Genomic DNA, 25,500 nt, shown 5'->3' on the forward strand with positions numbered 1-25,500 from the left:
TTGGATGATGGATTAAGGGAATGGTTGCTAAATTGCTGATGACATAGAGAAAGGTAGGAGAGTGATCTGCAATGAAACCATTTGAAGGCTGCAAAGGAATATTGATCGTTTAAGGGCTTGTGCACAAAACATCGACTCTCCTGCTTCTCAGATACTGCCTGACCTGCTGTACTTTTTCAGCACCACACGTTTTGACTCTGACTTTCTAGCATCTGCAGTCATAGAATCACAGAGTCATAGAGATGTACAGCACCGAAACAGACCCTTCGGTCCAACTCGTCCATGCTGACCAGATATCCTAATCTAATCTAGTCCGATTCGTCAGCACTTGGCCCGTATCCCTCTAAACCCTTCCTATTCACATTCCCATCCAGATGCCTCTTACGTGCAGTAATTGTACCAGCTTCCACCGCTTCTTCTGGCAGCTCATTCCATACATGCACCATATCTGCATGACAAAGTTGCCCCTTAGGTTCCTTTTGTATCTTTCCCCTCTCACCCTAAACCTATGCCCTCTAGTTCTGGACTCCCCACCCATAGATCTTGTCTATTTATCCTACCCATGCCCTTCATGATTTTATAAACCTCTATAAGGTCATCCCTCAGCCTCCAACGCTCTAGGGGAAACAGCCCCAGCCTATTCAGCCTCTCGCTCCAGCTCAAATCCTCCAACCCTGACAACATTCTTGTAAATTTTTTCTGCACTCTTTCAAGTTTCATAACATTCTTCCGTTGGAAGGAGACCAGAATTGCACACAATATTCCAAAAGTGGCCCAAACCAATGTCCTATAAAGCCGCATGACCTCCCAACTCCTGCACTCAATACTCTGACCAATACAGGAGCAGCAGTCCTCACTTTCTCCCAGTTAAGTGAGTGGGCAAAAATTTAGCGTATGGAGTAATATGTGGAAAAACAAGAATAGTTGTTTTACTTTGGCATCATCATTCCCTCTGAGAGCCTTGCAGCTGCCCGGAGGACCTGCACGTGGCAATTAGCAGGCTAACGCATTGACTTTTACATTGGAGGTCGTTGCTGTGCTCAGGGGTTTGTACAGTGGAAACAAATTCGGGGCAATCATAGCACGGCAGGAACAATAAGCAAACTGTATCGTTTAACTGAAGAGGGAAATATAGAACATTGGAGTACACAGGATCTGCTACCTGAATCCCAAAAACAACCCAAGGCCTAACAAATAATTAGGAAGACAATAGGATGTTACAAAGGGAATGAAATATAAAAGTAGGGACATTTTACATCAACTGTTTAGGGCCTTGGTGAGGCCACATCTGAAGTATTTTGTACAGTTTTGGTCGCCTTATTTAAAAAAAGGATTTCGCAGGTTCACCATCCTTTGAGAAGAAGTATTTCCTCATCTCAGTCCTAAACGACCTACCCTATATCTGGAGTTTGTGTCCCCTTGTTCTAGTTCTCCCCACCCAGAGGAAACATTATCCCTGCATTTAGTCTGGCCAGCCTTCTTATACAGTTATAGAGTTGTACATCATGGAAACAGACCCTTCGGTCCAACTCATCCTTGCCAACCAGATATCCTAAATTAATCTACACCTATTTGCCAACATTTAGCCCATATCCCTCTAAACCTTCCTATTCATATACCCATCCAGATGCCTTTTAAATGTTGTAATTGTAGCAGCCTCCACCACTTCCATACACACACCACCCTTAGGCCCCTTATGTCCCTTTTAAACCTTTCCCCTCTCATCTTAAACTTATGCTCTCTAGTTTTGGACTCCCCTATATTGGGAAAGGCTATTCACCCTATCAATGCCTATATGATTTTATAAACCTTTGCAAGGTCATCCCTCAGATTCCGACACTCCAAATCCAACCTATTTGACCTCCCCTAGTAGCTCAAACCCTCCAACCCTGGCAACATCCTTGTAAATCTTTTCTAAACCCTTTAAACCCTTTAACATCTTTCTTATAGCAGGGAGACCAAAATTGAATGCAGTATTCTAAAAGCAGCCTCACCAATGTCCTGGACAGCTGCAACATGACAGCCCAACCCTATACTCAATTCACTGACCAATAAAGGCAAGTCTACCAAACACCTTCTTCACTACCCTGTCCACCTGCAACTCCACTTTCAAGGGACTATGATGCTGTGCTCCAAGTTCTTTTTGTCGAATTTTTACGTTTTAATCAGATTCCTCTTATCTGTCTAAACCCGACTGAATACAATATTTTTACTCATAAATGGTGCTTCCTGTCATCCTCTGTATCAGTGTCATAACGAGACCCGTAAAATCCTGTCCTCTGAGTTCAAGTTCTACCCTGGCACTTTACATTCTGAATGTTCATGATATTGGTTTCTACTTACAATTACTGTTTCATTGCAGTTTCTGCTGCAGCCTTGTGTTGGCAGTCTCAATTCTATAAACTTGCTCATGTAAACGCAGCCATGGGTAAAGGTGTCCTAAATCAGACAGTAAATCACAAAAACGGCAGTTTAAGTTCTTGAATTGCACAGAAACAACATAACAATCCCGATATCTGCGTTACCTTAGTTACACGGAAGACATATCTGATACAAAGTGCTTCATAACTTCAAGAACGTAAAGAGAATAGGCTTGATTAGATTATTGATGCATGTGGGGCTATCCTTAGTGAGGAGGGGGAAGAATATGAGGGAGAAGACAGAAAGTTCATTTATAATGAAATTAATAACACACATAGATCTCCTTCACTCCACTATTGGTGGTCATGCCTTCAGCCCTTTAGATGTTATGCCCTGGAATTCTCTCTTTCAATCTCTCTGCTGCTCCATTTCTCTCTTTTATCTCCCCTCCTTTAGAAAACAATATTCCGCGATGGCGGAAGGTAAATGAAGGGATAGTAGAATCAGCAACTGGGGCAATGGCTTGACTTTCAGGAGTGAGGCCCCCAACTTCCCCTCAAACAGGCATCAAGTGCCTTTCAATGAGACATTAGCCCCTCCCAACCATAGGCCTAATATTGGTGACAGCATGTTGAAGCCCCTAAGTGGGCATTAACTACCCTCTTAAGAACCTTAACTGTTGGAGGAGAAAGGAAGATTGTTCACTTTCCATCACAGGTTTAAGATGGAGATGGAGGGAGACAGAATCTCCTCCTCCTCCCTGAATAAATACTCCCCTGCCCCTAGCAAACTCACCAAAATGAAAGGGGTCAAATCTCCTTCCATGCTTGCCGTCAGTTTTTCTGTAATTACATGTGTTTCTACCTTGAGGGTGCTGCCTAAATGGAGAGTGTTTGTTCTTAATTTTTTTTAAATGAGATGCTTCCGTCTCTTATGATTAAATTCCCTACAATGTGGGAATAGGCCCTTCGGCCCAACAAGTCCACACCGACCCTCTGAAGTGTAACCCACCCAGAGCCATTTCCCCTCTGACAAATGCACCTAACACTATGGACAGTTTAGCATGGCCAGTTCACCTGACATGCACATCTTTGGATTGTGGGAGGAAATGGAGCACCCGGAGGAAACCCACACAGACAGGGGGAGAACATGTAAAAAGACCTATGCTGGTCTTCAGGTCAATGATCAATATTGAAACCTCCTATGTAAACACTTAGAATACGAATTCTCCTGTAGATAGCAGGATCATTACAAACATTGACCAGTCAGACATCCTTCTGTAACTTCCACCTTCACCTTGTTCAGAACAAAACACATTTACCAGATAAATGTGCACAAGCCTAGAAACCATTAACTAACTGATTAAATCAGCATGTCATTTGTTTACTGTAATTACCCAAATTATCACTTACCATTGGAGCCATTCCAGGTGGACAAGAGCTGAGAAAAATTTTAGCACAACTTCCACAGGAACCCTGAACAACAAAAATATAATAACGAGTGTAATGCAATCTATCGCACAGGAGCCACACACGTTTTTAAACCTTACTATGATAACCCTGTCGTTCCTAAGAAGGTCAAGGCACAAGAGATAGTGGAACAGGCAGTAGGGCACTGAACAGAGTGCGCACTAGTGTGGGGTAGTGACTGGAACAGGCAGTAGGGCACTAGCAGAGTGGGGACTAGTGTCAGGCAGTGACTGGAACAGGCAGTAGGGCACTGAGCGGAGCGGGGACTAGTGTCAGGTAATGCCTGGAACAGGCAGTAGGGCACTGAGTGCAGTGGGACTAGAGTCAGGCAGTGACTGGAACAGGCAGTAGGGCACTGAGTGGAGTGGGAACTAGTGTCAGGCAGTGACTGGAACAGGCAGTAGGGCATTGAGCGGAGTGGGGACTAGTGTCAGGTAATGCCTGGAACAGGCAATTGGGCACTGAGTGGAGTCGGGACTAGAGTCAGGCAGTGACTGGAACAGGCAGTAGGGCACTGAGCAGAGTGGGGACTAGTGTTTGGTAGTGACTGGAACAGGCAGTAGGGCACTGAGTGGAGTGGGAACTAGTGTCAGGCAGTGACTGGAACAGGTAGTAGAGCACTGAGCAGAGTGGGGACTAGTGTTTGGTAGTGACTGGAACAGGCAGTAGGGCACTGAGTGGAGTGGGAACTAGTGTCAGGCAGTGACTGGAACAGGCAGTAGGGCACTGAGTGGAGTGGGAACTAGTGTCAGGCAGTGACTGGACCAGGCAGTAGGGCACTGAGTGGAGTGGGAACTAGTGTCAGGCAGTGACTGGAACAGACAGTAGGGCACTGAGCGGAGTGGGGACTAGTGTTTGGTAGTGACTGGAACAGGCAGTAGGGCACTGAGCGGAGTTGGGACTAGTGTGGTGTAGTGACTGGAACAGGCAGTAGGGCACTGAGTGGAGTGGAGATTAGTGTTTGGTAGTGACTGGAACAGGCAGTAGGGCACTGGGTGGAGTGGGGACTAGTGTTTGGTAGTGACTGGAACAGGCAGTAGGACACTGAGTGGAGTGGGGACTAGTGTGGGGCAGTGATTGGAAAAGGCAGTAGGGCACTGAGTAGAGTGGGGACTAGTGTGGTGTAGTGACTGGAACAGGCAGTAGGGCACTGAGTGGAGTGGGGATTAGTGTGGGGTAGTGACTGGAACAGGCAGTAGGGCACTGAATCGAGTGGGGACTAGTGTCAGGCAGTGACTGGAACAGACAGTAGGACACTGAGTGGAGTGGGGACTAGTGTGGGGCAGTGATTGGAAAAGGCAGTAGGGCACTGAGTGGAGTGGGGATTAGTGTGGGGTAGTGACTGGAACAGGCAGTAGGGCACTGAGTGGAGTGGGGATTAGTGTGGGGTAGTGACTGGAACAGGCACTGAGTGGAGTGGGGACTAGTGTCAGGCAGTGACTGGAACAGGCAGTAGGGCACTGTGTGGAGTGGGGACTAGTGTGGGGTAGTGACTGGAACAGGCAGTAGGGCACTGAGTGGAGTGGGGATTAGTGTGGGGTCGTGACTGGAACACGCAGTAGGGCACTGAGTGGAGTGGGGACTAGTGTCAGGCAGTGACTGGAACAGGCAGTAGGACACTGAGCAGATTGGGTACTTGTGTCAGGCAGTGACTGGAACAGGCAGTAGGGCATTGAGCGGAATGGGTACTAGTGTCAGGTAGTGACTGGAACAGGCAGTAGGGCACTGAGCGGAATGGGTACTAGTGTCAGGTAGTGACTGGAACAGGCAGTAGGGCACTGAGCGGAATGGGTACTAGTGTCAGGTAGTGACTGGAACAGGCAGTAGGGCACTAAGCAGAGTGGGGACGAGTGTCAGGCAGTGACTGGAACAGGCAGTAGGGCACTGAGTGGAGTGGGGACAAGTATGGGGTCATGACTGCAATAGGCAGTAAAGCACTGAGCGCAGTGGGGACTAGTGTCAGGTAGTGACTGGAACAGGCAGTAGGGCACTGAGCGGATTGGGGACTAGTGTCAGGCAGTGACTGGAACAGGCAGTAGGGCACTGAGCGGATTGGGTAATAGTGTCATTTAGTGACTGGGACAGGCAGTAGGGCACTGAGCAGAGTGGGGATTAATGTCAGGCAGTGACTGGAACAGGCGGTAGGGCACTGAGCGGAGTGGGGACTAGTGTGGCGTAGTGACTGGAACAGGCAGTAGGGCACTGAGTGGAGTGGGGACTAGTGTCAGGCAGTAGGGCACTGAGTGGAGTGGGGACTAGTGTCAGGCAGTGACTGGAACAGGCAGTAGGGCACTGAATGGAGTGGGGAACTAGTGTCAGGCAGTGACTGGAACAGGCAGTAGGACACTGAGCGGATTGGGTACTAGTGTCAAGTAATGACTGGAACAGGCAGTAGGACACTGAGCGGAGTGGGGACTAGTGTCAGGCAGTGACTGGAACAGGCAGTAGGGCACTGAGCGGATTGGGGACTAGTGTCAGGCAGTGACTGGAACAGGCAGTAGGGCACTGAGCAGATTGGGTACTAGTGTCATTTAGTGACTGGAACAGGCAGTAGGGTACTGAGTGGAGTGGGGACTAGGGTAGAATAGTGACTGCAATGGGCAGTAAGGCACTGAGCGGAGTTGGGACTAGTGTCAGGCAGTGACTGGGACAGGTAGTAGGGCACTGAGCGGAGTGGGGACAAGTGTGGGGTCGTGACTGCAATAGGCAGTAAGGCACTGAGCGCAGTGGGGACTAAATTTAGATTTAGATTACTTACAGTGTGGTAACAGGCCCTTCGGCCCAACATGTCCACACCGACCCGCCGAGGCGCAACCCACCCATACCCCTCCATTTACCCTTTACCTAACACTACGTGCAATTTAGCATGGCCAATTCACCTGACGTGCACATCTTTGGACTGTGGGAGGAAACCGGAGCACCCGGAGGAAACCCACACAGACACGGGGAGAATGTGCAAACTCCACACAGTCAGTCGCCTGAGTTGGGAATTGAACCTGGGTCTCTGGCGCTGTGAGGCAGCAGTGCTAACCACTGTGCCACCGTGCCACCCATTAGGCAGTGACTGGAACAGGCAGTAGGGCACTGAGCGGAGTGGGGACTGAGGTGGAATAGTGACTGGAACAGGCAATATTGTACTGAGCGGAGTGGGAACTAGGGTGGGCTAGAGAGCCGATGGCCATTGCACTGTGAATGTTCCTTGGGTGTGTGTCTGCTCCACGTCTGACCATCTGCAGGTTCAATGCAGATCTGTGATTCCTGGGCGCCTGCACGGTCATGATGGGATAAATTGCCTCCTGCTGTGCTGAAGATGTAGAAATAGTGTCTAATGAATACGTAGATATGCTGTGATGAACTGTGACCTCAGTAGTCATGTGATAGGACTCTGCCAAATGGTTGGAATTAATGTAGCTGTGAGCAAAGAGCTCTGCTGCTTTATCATCAAGTAAAAATTGTTAATAAACATTGTTTAAAAGAATGTTACAAGGTTGGCCTTGTATGAAGATGACACTAACCTATTAAAATAGTAACCATTCACTGATATTATATGGATATGTATTTGCATACTACAGAAATTGCCAAATGCTTCATTATTTTGACTTTTGGAATCTACTGGAATCACATTTGTTATTGGCATCTCAAGAATGTGTTAGCTATCTACATTTGCAAGTAACTGTTGGCTGGTTAAATACATTAGTACAAATCTTGATTTGGGAGTGAGGCAGTAAGGTAGGTATAGTCCATCAAGGCAAAAAGTAAAAATTAAATTCAATACAAACTTGGAGTTATAACTATCATTAATTATTATTAAAAGCCATCTGGTTCACTAATGTCCTTTCTGGAAGGAATGTCCAAATTTGCCTTTTGATCTGAAGAAGAGTCATTGGACTAAGAGTCATAGAGTCATTTAGCATAAAAACAAACCCTTTGGTTCAACCAGTCTATGCTGACCAAGTTCCCTAAACTCAACTCATCCATTTTGTCTTAATTTGGCCCATACCCCTCTAAACCTTTCCTATTCATGTACCTGTTCAAATGTCTTTTAAAGGTGTAACTGCACAGTTGATGCAGGTACAGTTCATTCCACATACAAACCACCCTCTGTGTGAAAACATTGCCTCTCAGGTCCCTTTTAAATCCTTCTCCACTCACCTTAAAAATATACCCCCCTAGTTCTGTTTCTCTCTCCACTGCCTCTGGAAGAAGCTGTTCCGAGGAGAATAGTTAGATTTATGTACATCAACTTCCAGAAGTCATTTGAAGAAGTGCCATACAACAGACATAAGAATAAAGTTAGAGCTGATGGAATAAAAGGTTCAGAGGCAACATGGACACAAAATTGGTTTAGTGATAGGAAACAGAGAGTAATGGTTCAGATTATTTTTCAGACTGGAGGAAGACTTCATAGAATCATAGAATCTGTACAATGTGGAAGCAGGCCATTCAGCCCATCGAGTTCATGCCAACTCGATGGGCTGAGCATCCTACCCAGACCCACCCCATCCCTGTAACCTTGCATTTCCCACGGCTAACCCACCCAGCCTACATATTCCGGGACACTATGGGCAATTTAGCATGGCTAATCCACCTAAACTGCAGATCTTTGGATTGTGGAAGGAAACCGGAGCACCCGGAGGATACTCGCACAGACACGGGGAGAATGTGCAAACTCCACACAGACAGTCACTTGAGGCTGGAATCAAACCTGGATCCCTGGCGTTGTGAGGCAGTAATGCTAACCAGTGAGACGTTTTCCTGAGTTAGTGTTGAAATACTTGCTTTTCCTGATATATTTTAATGGTCTAAATCTGGGAGTACAGGGCATTGTTTCAAAATTTTCTGATAATATGAAACTTGGAAGCATTGTAAACTGTGAAGAGAATAGCATTAAACTTGAAAAGGACATTGACAAATTGGTGGATTGGATGGACGGGGGCAGGTGAAGTTCAGTGCATAGAAATGGAATGTGTTACATTGTGAGGAAAAACATGGAGAGACATAATGAAATAAAGGACACAATTGTAATGGGAATGTAAGAGCGAAGGACCTTTATACATGTGCATTAGCCATCAATGGTAGCAAACAGCAGTTAATAAATTGGACAGTATCCTAGGCTTTATTGATAGGGTCACATGATTGAAGAGGTTATGTTGAACTTGTTAAGACACTAGTTTGGCCTCAGCTGGAATGTGCGACCAATGTTGGATTCTGCACTTTCGGAATGTTGCATTGGAGAGATTGTAGAAGAGATTCACAGGAATAGTTCCAAGGATGAGGAACTTCAGTTCCAAAGATAGATTGCAGAACTGGGGCTGTTCTCTTTCGAGAAGGAAAAACCGAGAGGAGATTTGGTAGGGGCATTCAAATTCAGGAATGGTCTTGTCAGACAGCAAACATTTCCTGATCTTGTACCCATTGTATTTATATGATGAGTCCAGTTCAATTTCTGGTCAATGGTAACCCCAAGGATGTTGATAGTGAGGGATTCAGTGATGGTCATGCTATTGAATGTCAAGGGTTAGATTGTCTCATTGGCAATGGTCTTTGGCTGGCATTTGTGTGGCACAAATATTAGTTGCCACTTGTCAGCCCTGGATATTGTCCAAGTATTGTTATATTGGTGCAGCATAAAATCTTCCTTTAGGGAGAGCACCAAAAGGCTAAAGCTTTCTCTACCTGGTGGATGTCTGTGCTTTGTAGAAGCCACTATCATGGGAGCCAGGGAACATAGGCAAAGGCCTGGTGATTCACAACGTCCCAGAAATCTTTTGCTTTGGGTGGGGTTGGTGATGAGAAGGTGCTACTGCCACATTTTCTAACCTCAGGCAGGTAAGTCAAGGTCAATGATTGGACCCCTCATGATGAGTTGGTCTTTGGTCTCAGATCAGGGACAAAAGAGAGATCCTAGCTCAGGAAATCCCTCATTGCCAACACAGACAGAAGTTTCATTTCAAACCTGGCCTTGAGGTAACTGACAAAGTGGATTTCGGTTCCTGCTTCTGTCCACTCACCAGATCTAGACAGACAGTTCGCGGAAATTGGACTGTTTCCCAAACTACACTCTTGACCTTTCAGAAAATGACAAGCACACTTCAACTAATGTTGCGTCGTTTCCAGCTGTTACCTTGGTAACCCTGTACGTTTTGTCATCGCATCTATGTGGAAGGATTGGGACGATGGATGGAGGAACTAGGACACCAGTCAAAGAGTATATCCTGCCATTCTTGCCAAGTATATTTGTGTCATCAACAGCTGCACCATGGTCCCCCAGCAAGATCTGCCCCTGTGAAAGAGATAAAAAAGACTCACCATTTATATCGCACTTTTCAGGATCTCTGAACATTGCTCAAAGCATTTTATAGCTGCCATGTTAGGCTTAAAAATGGTATCTCCAAATTAGATTGTTAAGGGTTAATTATTAAGGATTAATTGGACATGGCAATAATCAATTGGAGAAATATACATTAAAAACATGCTCAGTGTAAAAGCAGCCTGTTTTGGCTGGAAGGTAACTGCAGTGATCTTGCCTTGTCTTGGGGACAGACTGATTTGTAACAACAGAAGACCTGGAAAATTGACGTTTCGGGTAAAAGCCCTTCATCAGGAATTTGCCCGAAAAGTCGATTCTCCTGCTCCTCGGATGCTGCCTGACCGGTTGTGCATTTCCAGCACCACTCTAATCTAGTTAAAAATCACACAACACCAGGTTATAGTCCAACAGGTTTAATTGGAAGCACACTACCGCATCTCGGAATCATCACTCTAATCTTGACCCTGATCTCCAGCAACTGCAGTACACATTTCGGCCTGCTTTGTAACACACCTGGGCCTATTTGCTTCACAAACGAATGCTTAGGTAAGGGACTTAGAATTGGAAATACAGCACGTAATATGAGATTCAGAATAACGTTGATATTGGGGACCTTTTACTATTGGACTGGGGTTCGTGGACCTGTGGAAACTGAGATAGAGCTCCAAGTGCTAGCTGTAAGCCAGTGGGCAGAAGACAGTGAGACTCACTTGTTGCATATGTGTAAAGCAGACATAGATTCACTTAATAGTTTGCATCAATCTAAAACAGAGTAAGCTAATAAATTTGCTTTGTATGGAAGTCCACATGTCTTCTTTTATTCATTTTGATAAGACCTTAAAAGAACCTATTAGGCACTTTCAGCCAAACAATACAATAGTCAATAAAATACTTTTGGAGGGTAGTTGCTGCTATAACATAGGAAAGACTTAGTGTGCTGCCACCAGCATCAATGTGTTCATTGACAAGATAATCTGTCTGCGTCATATTGATTGAAGGATGAATATTAGCCAGGACACCATGGATAACTCTCTTGCTCTCCTTCAGAACCAGTCCCACAGAATCCTCCTCATTCATCTGAAAAGCAGCATGCCCAACAGCGCTGCAATGTCGAAGGGAAGGTTTTGAGATAAAGGCCAGTCGATTCAAGGCACCAAGAAACATTCCTGGTGGCAAAATACAGGACTAATACTCCCATTTCCTACCTCTGGCAAGTAAGTCAAGAGCAGGGCTCGGACTTCTGTGCTGACCCTACTTCAATGGTGAGTCAGGCTGGTCTTTTCAATGCCAGCCTATTGTGTTTATGATAAAGGCCTTGAGCAGGTCTTGAACTTGGAAAGCTCAGAGTTGGGACTGCTGTCAACACAGCCACAGCTGACACAAATGATAAATGCTACATTTTTGAAGCAAATCAACAAGATTGCTGCACTCACATTCCACCAATATTTGATTCATCCATGAATGGAAAAGCATCACTGTGGTCACATTATCTTGGGAGCACCTAAGGCACTGTACATTTCCATTTCTTTATTTATGTTTCACATGAGAAATAATACACAAGGAGTGCTCATGTTTTGTTCTCAGTGTGTATATTGTTATTTATATGTGTATGTATGTATGTAAAATGCTTGGTGGTTATACAAAGGAGCCTCAAGGACCACCTTAACTTCACACTCTCAGCAAACTGCACACCACTCAAAACACTGACAGCATTAGATCATGGTGGGATGTATTAGGTCCCTCATAATTCAAATGGGAATGAAGCAGAGAATGAGAAATACAAGCACAGATAGAGATTCCTGGGCTTTGGTGGCCGAATTGCGAGAGCTTGTGGGTACTCCAGGTCCTTCATTAACCACAATTTGTGTGGCACCAGCTGGGTAAGAGAAAAAAAACTAACAGTTGACTCAATAAATGTAATTTCTGGATCAAAATCCTGTATTTTCCTCATGAATATCTCTGTTAGAACACCTTCAGTACTGGAGCTAAGTAATTTTTGTATTCATTCACTAAATGTGAGTATCTCTGAAGAGGTCAGCATTTATTGCCAATCCTTAATTGTCCTGGAGAAGGTGGTGATGAGTTGCCTTCTTGAACCTTGGGATTTAGATAGATCCAGAGGGTTGTTAGGGAGCGAGTTCCAGGATTCTGACCCAGTGATACTGAAGGAACAGCAATATGCTTCCAAATCTGGACAGTGAGTGGCTTGGAAGGGAATTTGCAGGGGGTGGTGTTCCCAAATATCCTCTCCCCTTGTCCTTCTGGATTGGTAGAAGTTGTAGGTTTGGAAGATGGTTTTGAAGAAGTCTTGGTGAATTTCTGCTGTACATCTTGTAGATGGTACATACAGCTGCTACTGAGCATCAGTGATGGAGGAAGTTTAAGGTTCAGGATGGCAGACTCCCACTTTCCCAGTGACAACTATGGATGAGCTATTATTGACAGATTTGTTAGTGTTCCTCATCTTTCCTGATTTTTGTTGAAATCAATGGGAATAAGAATCCGGAGAGAGGTTAGATAGGCTGTCATTTACATTTCACACTGTACCATCACACAAAGTTCTAAAGTTATATCAAAGTAGATGGCCTGTGTTGTTTACTTACAATCTTTTCTGATAAAATAAAGTACATTAAAACAAGTGAATGTAGGCTTGGTACTGAGGAAAGGATTGACTTACATTGTAGCTCACATTCAATGTCACCCGCTGATTTGCTAAGCTCAGGATGGTGGGTGAAGAGAGAAGACTTGAAACTTCCAGCTGGTTTATACAGAAGAAAAACAGTGTGAGGAATAAATCACTCTTGTTCAGCTAATTCAATATGCCGTTTTCATTGCTTAATGTGCAACCTTCTCTATGTTTGGGAGACCACATTCAGAATGGGTGTTAGCTGTGTCTAAATCTTTCATCCTGTCTGCAATAGCCCTGGTGCTCAGCTGTTTGTAACTTCCCATTTTAACAAACACCTCTGCCTCATTCTCCCTTCAACATCCCTGTCCCTGATCTTGTACACAAGAACAATCTCAGGATCAATTTTAGCATTACCCTTCCACTGGGTTACTGCAATTTGTGACATTTCTGTCTTTGCCATCCATTATAATCAGCGATGACAATGTCAGATCTTTGATAAAGATTTACAGTTGACCCTAATCCCCTGACTTTTTACTGCAAGTATTTCCCAAATGCTCTTTTGAATGCATTGCAAGATCTGTTTCCTCTATTGAATTGAATTTATTGTCACGTGTACTGAGGCACAGTGAAAAGCTTTGCCTTGCGAGCAATACAGGCAGATCACAGAGTTAAGTAGCATAGATAAGTAGATAATAGGTAAACAGCGGCAAAAACAAAAACACAGGTACAGGCGAATGTTAAGAGTTTGTGAGTCCATTTAGTATTCTAACAACAGTTGGGTAGAAACTGTTTCGAAACCGGCTGGTGCATGTGTTCAGGCTTCTGTACCTTCTCCCCGATGGTAGAGGTCGTAAAAAAACCTCTAGCCTTTCAAACATTGTATTTCTGATCGCTATATAAAAATTAATTCCTCATACTGCATGCATTCTGAAGGTACTGTATAGTCTTCACAGCACATAATAATTTTAGACCATAGCCACTGATCCCATTTCATCGGACAGTGCATACTAGCATTGATTCTGATGTTGCCGTTTACAGCTTGACTCGAGTGACCAGTTATCAGCACCACACTATAGGAAGGGCGTGAGGACATTGGAGAGAATATAGAAAAAGTTTACAGGAATAGTTCCAGGAATGAGGAGTTTCGGATTTGAAGAAAGATTATAGAAGCTGGGACAATTCTTCCTTGGACAAGAGATGACAGTGTGCAGAAATGACTGAAGCATTCGAAATCACAAAAGGTTTGCACAACAGAGAAAATAGTGAGTAAATGTTTGCACTGGGGTGGCAAAGTGGCTCAGTGGTTAGCACTGCTGTCTCTCAGCACCAGGGACCTGGGTTCAATTCCAGCCTGAGGTGAGTGTCTGTGTGGAGTTTGGGCATTCTTCCCATGTCTGTGTAGAGTTTGAACATTCTCCCCATGTCTGTGTGGAGTTTCCTCTGGCTGTTCCAGTTTCCTCCCCCAGTTCAAAGAGGTAGAGGTTAGGTGGACTGGCCATGGTGTCCAGGGATGTTCAGGATAGGTAGATTAGCCACGGAAATACAGAGTGACATGGATAGAGTGGGTCTGTGAGGGATGCTCTTTGGATGGTCGGTGTGGTCTTGATGGGCTGAATAGCCTACTTCCAACACTGCAGGATTCTATGATTTGAAGTAATTCATCAAAGAAGCAGAAGTGATATGAGGGAAAGAAACTTCCTCATTGAATGTGTGATCCGGGTCTGGAATGGACAGCCTGAGTGTGTGGTGAGGCAGGTTCAATTAGTGCTTTCAAATGGGAATAGGATGGTTATCTGAAAAGAAAGAAAATACAAAACTACAATGGCACTGAGTGAATGCTCATTTGGAGAGCCATCATACACACAATGGGCTGTGTGGCATCTTTCTGTATGGAACTGTTCTGTGATTACCTCTTGTTTTTTGTTCCTTTTAGCTCACGCAATCATCCATTTTGTCATTTAACCCTTCCTGCCTTTCTTCTTTACCAAAGGCCATCTCCCTCTTGTTCCTTCATCTAATATCTTCATCACACTTTCCTGCCTCCCCATCTTTTACCCAAGTTCTCTGTCCACTTCTAAATTAGTTTTCCTTTCCGATGAAAGGTCATTGAAACATTAAAGTTGAGGATGTGTTACGGAAAAGCACAGCAGGTCAGGCAGCATCCGAGGAGCAGAAAAATCGACATTTCAGGCCAGAGCCCTCCATCAGGAATGAGGCTGGGAGCCTCGGGGGAAGGGGGGAGAAATAATTCTGTTTCTCCACAGATGCTGCCCTAACCAGCTGAGTTTTTCCAGCATGTTCTGTTCTAATTGCAGATTTCCCGTATCCATGGTATTTTTTTCTTTTGGCTTTTTATTTCCACAAATGTTTTCTGAGTAGAGAAGAACTCACCTCAGTCTTAGGAATAATGTGATGTTTCACCAACTCCTTAAGCTTCTGCTTTCCCTGAACAGGAAAGAGATGATGTTACCAATGCGCACAAAAAAGTTCTTATACTGCATAGAACAGATTACTACATACATAGAGAGGGGCACATTTCAAAATTATACTTTCAGTAGGCAGACTCATGGAGCTTATCATTCACTTATATTCACAAACTCAGAAAAGAATCCCATTTAAACAAAAGATTTGCATTTTGATGGCCATCCATCTGAAATGAATTGACTCTAATTTCTTCCTGATCTTCTGAGTATTTTCAGCATTTTCCTGTTTTATTTCAGATTTACAGCATCTGAGGTATTTTGCTGGTGCTTTTTAGAATGCCTTTCTTATCCTTATAACATGCTAAAGTCCCTCATGGTGAATGAATTATCTTTGAAGCACAGTCTCTGCTGTTTTGTTGACCAAATAAAATTGCCCACAGCAACAATTATTGATTTGTTGATTTATTATTGTCACATGTACCTAAGTACAGTGAAAATATTTGTTTTACGAGCAGTACAGGCAGATCATATCAAACAAGGACATACAGATCAGAGGGTGTTTAGACAGAGTGAGGCATAAAAGGTTATGAATGCAGAGGAGGTGCATAGAGCAGTCTAATAATAGGAGGGAAGGACCTCCTTTCGGGAGGGCTGATCAAGGGATAAGTTTCGTTAGGACAATGGGGCATCTCTACTGCTCTTCTTCCATGTACTGAGATTCTTATATCTATCTCAACAGGGTGATAGGTCTTGGTATCATCTGATATATGGCACTTTGACAGTGAGATAGTGTCAGTGTATTAGTCATGGCTGCCTAGGTTACGTGCATAAGGCTCAGAAGTGGGCAGCACGGTGGCGTGGGCAGCACGGTGGCACTGTGGTTAGCACTGCTGCCTCACAGCGCCGGGTTCAATTCCCACCTCAGGCTCCATTGTGTGGAGTTTGCATGTTCTCCCCGTGTCTGTGTGGGTTTCCTCCGGGTGCTCCGGTTTCCTCCCACAGTCCAAAGATGTGCAGGTCAGGTGAATTGGCCATACTAAAATTGCCTGTAGTGTTAGGTAAGGGATAAATGTAGGGGTAGGGGTATGGGTGGGTTGCGCTTCGGCGGGTCAGTGTGGACTTGTTGGGCCGAAGGGCCTGTTTCCACACAGTAATGTAATCTAATCTAAAGAAGTGAGTCTTGAATCATGACCTTTTGTGCCTAAGTCAAGGTTGATACCAAAATAAAGTACTCAGACACCCCATTTTAAACATGCAATTAAATAACTCCAAGGGGTGAGAGAAACCATAGTTTCTGTGATTACACAAACTGGCAATTTGCTGCTTCTGCAAAAGCTGATCCCTTGCCAAAGTGCCAGACAATATGCCAACAGACCTCCCTGCGAAGAGGTACGCATTGCAATAAAATCTCCATGTCAGAAATCTATAATTTTGTTACCTCTGCTGAAAGCAAATAATCCAATCCTCCATCTTCCATCCCGTCCAGGGCACTACTGCTTGGGACGAAAACTGTATGTGGTCCAGAGGTCTCGAGGAGTTGGTTAAGATCACATTTCTGTTTGTAAGAGGATATTGTGAATGAAGGGAGTTCTACAGAAAGCCACCACGAGGCATTGTGTACTGAGCAGAACAAGCTGTGTAGGTGAGCTGTGGCCATTATTAGTTTTCTTACTTCAGTATAAGAGTGGCATTAACTGGTTGAAGTTCTGACTTAAGGAAGCCAAAAGGAATGCGGTTTTTGAGAAGACAGTTGAAGATATCATTAGTTATTCTGAAAAGTTGCGATATCCTGTTTGACGGACTCTTACCTGCAGTAATTCCATGAACCTCTTAAACTTTCCATTTTCTGAAATTATTGTGTACAGGCTTTTCTGAGGGAGCAAGGGAAAAACACAACCTTATTAATCACTTGGACAAACAAACCTGCCCAATATTGGATACAAATCAAGAGGTCGTAAGAATCATAGAATCCCTACAGTGTGGAAGCAAGCCATTCAGCCCTTTGAGTTCACACCAACCTTCTGAAGAGCATCCAACCCAGAACCACCTTCAACCTCCACCCCCATCCATGTAATCCTCCCCTAATCTGCACAGCCTTGGAAACTAGGAGCAATTTAACATGGCCAATCCACCCTAACTTGCACATCTTTGGTCTGTGGGAGGAAACCCACATAAGACATGGGAAGAATGTGCAAATTCTACACAGACAGTCGTGCAAGGGTGGAATCAAACCTAGGTCCCTGGCGCTGTGAGCAGCAGTGCTAACCACTGAGCCATTCCTATAAGATAGAAAGATTTTCCTCTTTAGCTCAGGGAAGTGGAATTGATCAGAGCTGAAACATGAAAGGGTTAAATTTGAGCACAGGCTGGTCTTGTGTATAGACGATTTACAGGTGATCTTATCGAGGTGTTGAAGTTGATTACAGGAATTGACAGGAGAGAGAAAGATAGAAGATGTTCTCCCAATGAGGCGGCAGACCAGAATAAACAGATACAAGTTTAAAGCAGGCTGTTTCTGGGTGAGGGCGACAAGAAGAACTGCTTTACACAAGTTGTAATGAATCTCTGGATCTCTGTCCTCCTAAAAAGCTCTTGAAGCTCTGGATCAATTGGAAATGTTGAAATTTAGACTAACGGCTTCTTGCTGTGCAAGGGCACTGATGGATATACTACCAAGTCAAGGAAATGGATTGGACTGAATGGAAAAACAAGCTGAAGGGGCTGAATGGCCTAATCCTGTAATGCTACATACATTGAGCAGGTAGAGAAAATCAAACAGGAAAGGTTGCATGTGAGGTGCACTCAGATTTTCTGTCTGCTTTAGTTAAAGTGGCAAAAGACATGGTAAGACTCACATAAAAATACAAGCGCAATTCTGCAAATGCTGGCGATCTGAAATAAAATCTAAAAGTGTTGGAGAAACTCAGTAGCATGTGTGGACAGGGAGAAAGTGAGGACTGCAGATGCTGGAGTCAAAGTCGCAAAGTGTGGCGCTGGAAAAGCACAGCAGGTCAGGCAGCATCCGAGGAGCAGGAGAATCGACATTTCGGGCATAAGCCCTGATGTACGGCTTTTCCCTGAAATATCAATTCTCCTGCTTTTCGGATGCTGCCTGACCTGCTGTGCTTTTTCAGCACCACACTTTTTGACTCGGCATGTGTGGGCAGAGAGACAAGAGTTAACATCTCAAGTCCAGTATGACTCTTCTTCAGAATGGAAAGGGGTTGTAAAGTGGTGGTTTTAAAGCTGTTGACAGAGGTGGAGGAGGAATGAGTGGAACAGATTGTGAGAGTGCTCAGAGCTAAAGACCAAGGCTGTGATAATGGTCACAATAAAGAAATCATGGGCTGGCGATAGGCCATAGAGTGGGGTTCACATGGTCAGGGGATAATGGAGATGGGTGAAAGGGTGGAAGGGGAGGATTCCTGTTCAAAGAGGTCAGCGAAGACGATGAAAGATGAGTTCAGTGTTATTTGGTGCCCAAAATTCTTTGAGTTGGGGATGTAAAGATATAGAACAAACTTCTTTGCTTAGCACAGATCGTTTGTCATCAGAGAGGAAACATCAAAAGAACCCATGATCTGCACCCATTTTACACTCTATCTCTCCTTTATTACCATAAGCACTGTCTTTCCATTTTGCTCAGGATATCTTCACAATCTGCTCCACTCGCTCTTCCTCCCCGTCTGTCAATCACATAAAAAGCACAATTTTCCAACACCTTTCAGTTCTGATAAAAAGCCATGTTGGACTTGAAACGTTAACTCTGTTACATTCTTCACAGACACTGCCATACCTGCTGAGTTTCTCCAGCAATTTTTGATTTCATTAATCAGTGATTATAGACTAATTCGCATTGATGAATCACATCCAGGTAGTTCTTCTAATTTAGTCGTGGGATGTGGGTCAAACTAATAATTTATTGCCAATCTTTAAATTAGCAATAGGGACTAAGAATCAATTGCATGCTATGAGATGGGAATCATGTAAAGAATAATGAGGGGACAGACTCCCATTCCTGAAGGACATAGCAAACCAGCTGGATTTTTATGACAGTGCATCAACTTTCACCACTCTTTGTTAGTGTTGGCTGATTCCTAATCAGCTTCACCATTTATCATTGTGGGACTATAAACCCATAAATTTAGGTTTGCTTGTTTTATCCTTAATCACCAAACTAGTCTCTGTTAAATTTAAATTTAATGTTGATCTCACTCTTTGTGCACTTTCTCTGCAGCCATAACATTGTATTCTTTGTTCTGTTTTATGACCCTAATGCATTTTGTATTGTATATTCTGCCTGTCCTCCATTCAAAACAAAACTTTTCACTGTACCTAGGTGCATGTGCCAATAATAAATCAAGTCAAATCTCCTACATAATGCCCATCCTGAAAAGAGAATATTTGTTGCCACTGTAAAGCAATGTCCTGTTAGACTGTTGAATCAGTAGAAAAATGAGTTGTGACCTTATTGAAACATATAAGATTCATAGAGGGCTTGACAAGGCAGATCCAAAGAGTTCTCCCCCTTTGCAGGACAGTCTCGAACCAAAGGAAAGGAGTCATCCAATTAGGATAGAGTTGAGGAGGCATTTCTTCTCTCAGGTGGTGGTGAATATGTGAAATGCTTTAACACAGCGGACTGTCGAGGCTGAGTCATTAAATATATTCAATGCTGAGATAGAGAGATTTTTAATCATTAAGAGAATCAAGGATGATGGGGTTAATGCAGGAAAGCAGAGATCAGGATTATCATTTCATTGAGTGACAGAGCAGACTTGATAGGCTGAATGGCCTTCTTTGGTTCCTATGTCTTATGGTGCAATGGGATAAAGCATTCAAACAGAGTAGTTTTCATGCTTATAATTAAAGACATAAAGCAGGTATGTGACTTTACCTCTTTGCTGCTTTTAACTGTGGGTTCAATACCATCCATCACTTTGTCAATAATGTGTAGCAAACCATTAGAGGCAATGACATTCCCAGTCAGGATCCGTGCTTTCTTACTGTTTCCGTAAATGCGCAGCTTTAGCTGGTTAGACTAAAAAAGAAAAACACAAAAGATAACCATAAACACAACTAAAACACATAGAGAAATACATATAGAAGCAGACAGTGCTGGTGAAACTCAGCAGATCTGGCAGAATGCGTAAAGAGAGAAACAGTTAACATTTTCAGCCCAGTCTTCTTTGGGACTGCTTTTTATTTATTCTTTCATAGGCAATGGGTATCACTGGCTGGGCCCACATTTATTGCCCATTCCCTCATTGCTGTTGACAAGGTGGGGGTGAGCTGTGTTCTTGAACTGATGAAGGCTATATGGGGTTAGGAAGGAAGTTCATGAATTTTGAGAATCCACCTACAACTCTTAGTACATTGTCTTACTTACAGTTTCCTCTGAGTCACAGAATCACAATTATTACAGTGCAGAAGAAGGCTATTTTGCCCGTTGTACCGACACTGATACTATCCCCTGCTGCCAATCTCCTGCCTATTCCCCATTTCCCTGTACACCATTACTATCTAATTAATCATCCAACTCCCTCTTGAATGCCCCAATTGAACCTGCCTCCACCACACTTCAAGGCAGTGCATTCCGTAGCCCAACAATCCACTGTGGGAGAAAGCTTTTCCTCATATCACTTGTATTTCATTAAATCTACGCATTCTCATTACTTTTTTTTACAAGTGGAAAGAGCTTCAGCTGATCTGCTCTGTCTGGCTGCTCATGATTTTAAAACTTCAATCAGGTCTCCCGATAGCCTTCTAGGCTCCTGGAAGAACAATCAACTTCTTCAATCTGTCTTCATGGCTGAAGTTTCTCATTCCTGGAACTATTCTGGTCAATTGCTTATGCCTTCTCTCCATTGCATTCAAATCTTGCCTATGATGTGGCACCCACAACTGTATACAATACTCCAGCTGAAATCTAACAAGTGTCTTGTACAAATTCAGCACCACCTCCCTACTCTTGTATTCTATTCCCATTGTTGTTCTTTCGGACTGCATTTACACTATAACTGTAGTGTTATGGGCACAGCCTATTCATAAGGAGTGAGACAGCAACTGTTCCCCCTCTGTGGAATCTCACTCTTCTTCATATCTGAGCCACTGAACCTTGAATTTAGATATAAATTGCATTTTTTTAATTTTGTGTGAATCCAACTGCTTTACACCATTATGGTTGTAGTATGAACACAGCCCGAGGTGAATGCACGTTTGTACACATTTCCAATCAATCAAATATGCTACAGCATTACAACTTTATCCTGATCCTTAAGCTTGTAGAACGAGACATACAATCGAGATAAACTGTGTGAATGAAGTCCATCAGTGCTTAGCCTTGCTTTGTTTATCTAGAGATAATGGCCCATGTTTTGCATTTGATTATACAAATCGGTGGCTCAGTGGTTATCACTGCTGCCTCACAGTGCTAGGGACCCGGGTTTGATCTCACCCTTGGGTGACTGTCTGTGTGGAGTTTGCACATTCTCCCTGTGTCTGCCTGGGTTTCCTTTGGGTGATCCGGTTTCCCCCAACAACCCAAACATGTGCAGGTTAGGTGAATTGGCCAAGCTAAATTGTGTTCAGGGATGTGTAAGTTTGGTGCATTAATCAGGGTAACTATCGGATAGTAGGGAATGGGGCTGAGTGGGTTATTCTTCGGAGGGTCAGTGTGGACTTGATGGGCCGCAGGGCCTTTTTGCACACAGTAGGGATTCTATGATTCTGACTGGGAAGCTTCTGAAATGCTTGTTGTCCCTAGTTTGTTGCCACAATGCCACCGTTGGTTAATGCAGCCACACAGGTTGTTATTAACTTGTAAGTCCTCCCAACACATGTCAAGGACAGGGAGTAAGGAATTCCTGGTCAGCTGCATAATGGAGAGGAGCCTGTACCAACACTATCCATTGTACCACAGATACCCAGGCCCTGTCAGTGAACGGTAACACACAATGACCACTGGATAAGAATAATCATTGGGATCTCTGTTGTGCACTCTTGATTATTCACCAGCCTGATATTTGATCGAATGGAAACTGCTAGATAAAAAACTAGTTGGTTTATCAACCTTATCCCACAAAACATAATGCCCTCATACCTGCATACTTCCTACAAATCCCCTACAAAACATACCTCAACCTCTTGGAATCTTGTGGGAGTGACCAAAGGGATACCGAATTCCTCTTTGGACCCTTCAGATGTTCAAAGTGAGACCAAATGATTACATTGAAATGTGTCATGAAAACTGACAATCCAGTTACTTCCTTTACACTGTAATCTCTTGGTATAACCCTGGTAACATCCCTGCCTCTGAGCCAGGAGGCTCCAGGTTCAAGTCCCAACTGCTCCAGAGGTGTGTAATAGAAAACACCTACAGTTGCTGTCCCAAAATCTGCCAGAATTTTCCCAGGGATAAAGCCTGACATGAGACAGTAGAATTTACTTTTGATATTTGGTATTGCACTTGGAGCAAAGTTATCCCCTGCCAGGAGTTTCATTTCCCACTTTTCATAAGTCCAAATAAACCCTGAATTTGGACTGACACTCACAATTAAAGGTTCCTGCACAGTTGAATTTGTTCGGCACAAATATCAAGAAATTAGAATTAGGTTTATTGTCATGTGCACTCAAGTACAAAGTACAGAAGTACAGTAAAATGTAAATAATGTTGTTGCATGCAACACCATCTTACTTACAAAGTACCCAGGTACCAATCTCAGCCACTAAAATAGATTAGGTACAAAAATAGAAATATTTACTGGAATAAATAAAAAATATTTATTGTCCCGAATAAATAGTGATTTAATTAAGAATATAAGAACCAGGAGCAGCAGTAGTCCAATAGTCATCAAACTTGCTTCTCCACTGAAAGGAGTTTAGAGATTAGCAGTAAATATGGTTTTCTTTGCAATTATTAAAACACACTTCCTTCATATCACAAGCTCACCTTCTCTCTAAGTATGGTCACTCCTGATCTCCCAGTCAAAGTATAAAATGAATTGGTGGCGTTTAAATCTGCAATGCTAAGCTGGCCAGCAATGATGTGCAGCTTTGCAAGGTATTGTGTTCTGTCCTTGTCTGTCAAGATCCTGTTTAACTGGATTAAAATGTGAGATAATTATTAGGAGAAACATTTATATTACATGCTGTTACCAAGCCGATGAGCTTCTGTACAATTGTGGGGTCGAACACTAGCATAAGAAAAAAAGAAAAATGTTGTGTTTGTGTAACACCTTTCACAATCTCGTGGCTTCTTGAAATACCTCATAGCTGTTGAGTTGCTTTTGTTGTAATGCAGGAAGTGTGGTAGTCAAATTGTGCACAGCAAGATTCCAGAATGAGCAAGGTGACAGGTAACTTGCTTTATTTAATGGTGTTGATTTAGGGATTTTTAAAAAAGCACAAAGGAGATCCCACTTGTCATAGGATCTCTCATACGGCCATCAAAGAGCATAGATTAGGCCCGAATGCAATACCCAATAATCAATGATGATTGGAAATGCTTAGGGTGAGCAGGAGATGTTAGATTGCAAAAAGATGTCAGGAAGGTCTGGCTCTTTGTAACTTTAAATGGAACCCCTTCACCTGACTTGATGTAACCTCCTTCTCCCGGGCTGGCTCAGTGGTTAGCATTGCAGTCTCATAGTGCCAGGGATCCAGGTTCAACTCCAGCCTTGGGTGACTGTCTGTGTGAGTTTGCATGTTCTCCCTCCGTCTGTGTGGGTTTTGTTTGGATGCTTCAGGCTTCTCCCACAGTCCAAAGATGTGCAGGTTAGGTGAATTGGCCATGGGAAATTGCCCATAGTGTCCAGGGGTGTGGAGGCTAGGTGGATTAACCATGGTAAATTACAAGGATAGGATAGGCGGGTGGGATGCTCTTTGGAAGGCTGGTGCAGAATTAATGGGCTGAATGACCTCTTTCTGCACTAAAAGGGATTCAACGATGATATTCTCTGATACAAACACCCATCACCAGTGTATTACATTGTGCATTTTGCCCACTTGAGGCTATCAGAGATGCATGTGCCAGCAGAGGGAGTCTAATAAAATTAAAAGGATACTTTTTTTTTAGTATAACCATGCATGTAGTTGCAACTTGGAATGCTTCTGGCTGAATATATTATGGTTACTCGCTAAGAACTGCACACCTCTCCCCTCACCCCTGTTTGCATGTGGACCCTCAACCATCCAAATTTGACAAGATGGGGAATGTGACATTTAGTGCGTGGCCTAACGACTGTGCTAACACATCCTACATGCTATTGATGATGCAGTGTAAAGTGAGGGCTCAGGTGTCCATGCTCCAGCAGTCACTTCCCTCTTCTTGCTGTGTGTAAATTCTCCCAAAGAAAAATCATAAAGAGGAATGATTGTCATTAGTTCACTTCAAGTAACTTACATCAACTGCTTTAAAGGCCTTGTTGGTGGGCACAAATAAAGTAAAAGGACCTAAATTGGTCAGTGGCTTTGAGTAACCAACACCTGGTAAGAGAAAGAAAAATGTACAATTATAAACTGTATTCTAATGATACTTGAAAATGTATATTCTTTGACGAGTATATCAAAACTGGAACTAATTTTCAGAATCAGGAACTGCGAGATGAGAGAGACTGAGTTCCATCTAACTCACTTTCCTCTTCCTGGTTGTCCAATACAACAATGGAGTCACTGACTATTTGTTGCAACTGATCTCTATGAATGAGTTTACAAAGGTACAGCTTGCATGGTCAAATGGAAGAGGTTTCTAAATTTTGTGAATTGGGAAGCTATCTGAAGATTGTAGATTCAAGGTGTTTTAGGGTTTGTATAGCACAGTGGTAGTGTCCGTACCTCTGAGTGAGGAGACCTGGATTCAGAGATGTACTATAATATATCTGAACTTGTTAATTAGAGTGATAGAATTATAGAGATGTACAACACGGAAACAAATCCTTCAGTCCAACTCGTCCATGCCAACCAGATATCCTAAATTAATCTAGTCCCGTTTGCCAGCACTTGGTCCATAACCCTCTAAACCCTTCCTATTCATACACCCATCCAGATGCCTTTTAGATGTTTTAATTGTCTCAGCCTCCATCACTTCCTCTGGCAGTTCATTCCACACAGACACCACCCTCTGCGTGAAAACATTGCCCCTTAGGTCCCTTTTCATTATTTCCCCTCTTACCCTAAACCAATTAAAGGGGTTTGGTTAGCTGGAATGGCTCGCATGCCATCTAGAGTGATGCCAACAGCATGAATTCAATTGTCACACCAGCTGAGGTTACTCTCCTTCTCAACCTCTTCCCTCGCCTAAGGCATGGT

At 43.6% G+C, this 25,500-nt stretch overlaps 1 protein-coding gene across 1 annotated transcript in view; it reads right to left on the bottom strand.

Moving 5' to 3' along the window:
• Nucleotides 1-25,500, bottom strand: part of stab2 (stabilin 2) — a 182,235-nt gene that overhangs the window by 114,989 nt on the left and 41,746 nt on the right. The window contains exons 11-20 of the mRNA XM_043709921.2: nt 24,596-24,678; nt 23,144-23,293; nt 20,090-20,233; nt 17,001-17,063; nt 16,631-16,747; nt 15,161-15,214; nt 12,818-12,898; nt 9,955-10,113; nt 3,774-3,836; nt 2,344-2,439 (exon numbers count right to left, since the gene is read on the bottom strand). Coding sequence (XP_043565856.2) covers nt 2,344-2,439; nt 3,774-3,836; nt 9,955-10,113; nt 12,818-12,898; nt 15,161-15,214; nt 16,631-16,747; nt 17,001-17,063; nt 20,090-20,233; nt 23,144-23,293; nt 24,596-24,678 — 1,010 coding nt within the window. The remainder of the gene's footprint in view (nt 1-2,343; nt 2,440-3,773; nt 3,837-9,954; nt 10,114-12,817; nt 12,899-15,160; nt 15,215-16,630; nt 16,748-17,000; nt 17,064-20,089; nt 20,234-23,143; nt 23,294-24,595; nt 24,679-25,500) is intronic.

The sequence above is a fragment of the Chiloscyllium plagiosum genome, unplaced genomic scaffold (genome assembly GCF_037043375.1).
Source record: "Chiloscyllium plagiosum isolate Xiang-an unplaced genomic scaffold, Cpla_swu_hap1 HiC_scaffold_19, whole genome shotgun sequence".
NCBI classification, from domain to species: Eukaryota; Metazoa; Chordata; class Chondrichthyes; order Orectolobiformes; family Hemiscylliidae; genus Chiloscyllium; species Chiloscyllium plagiosum.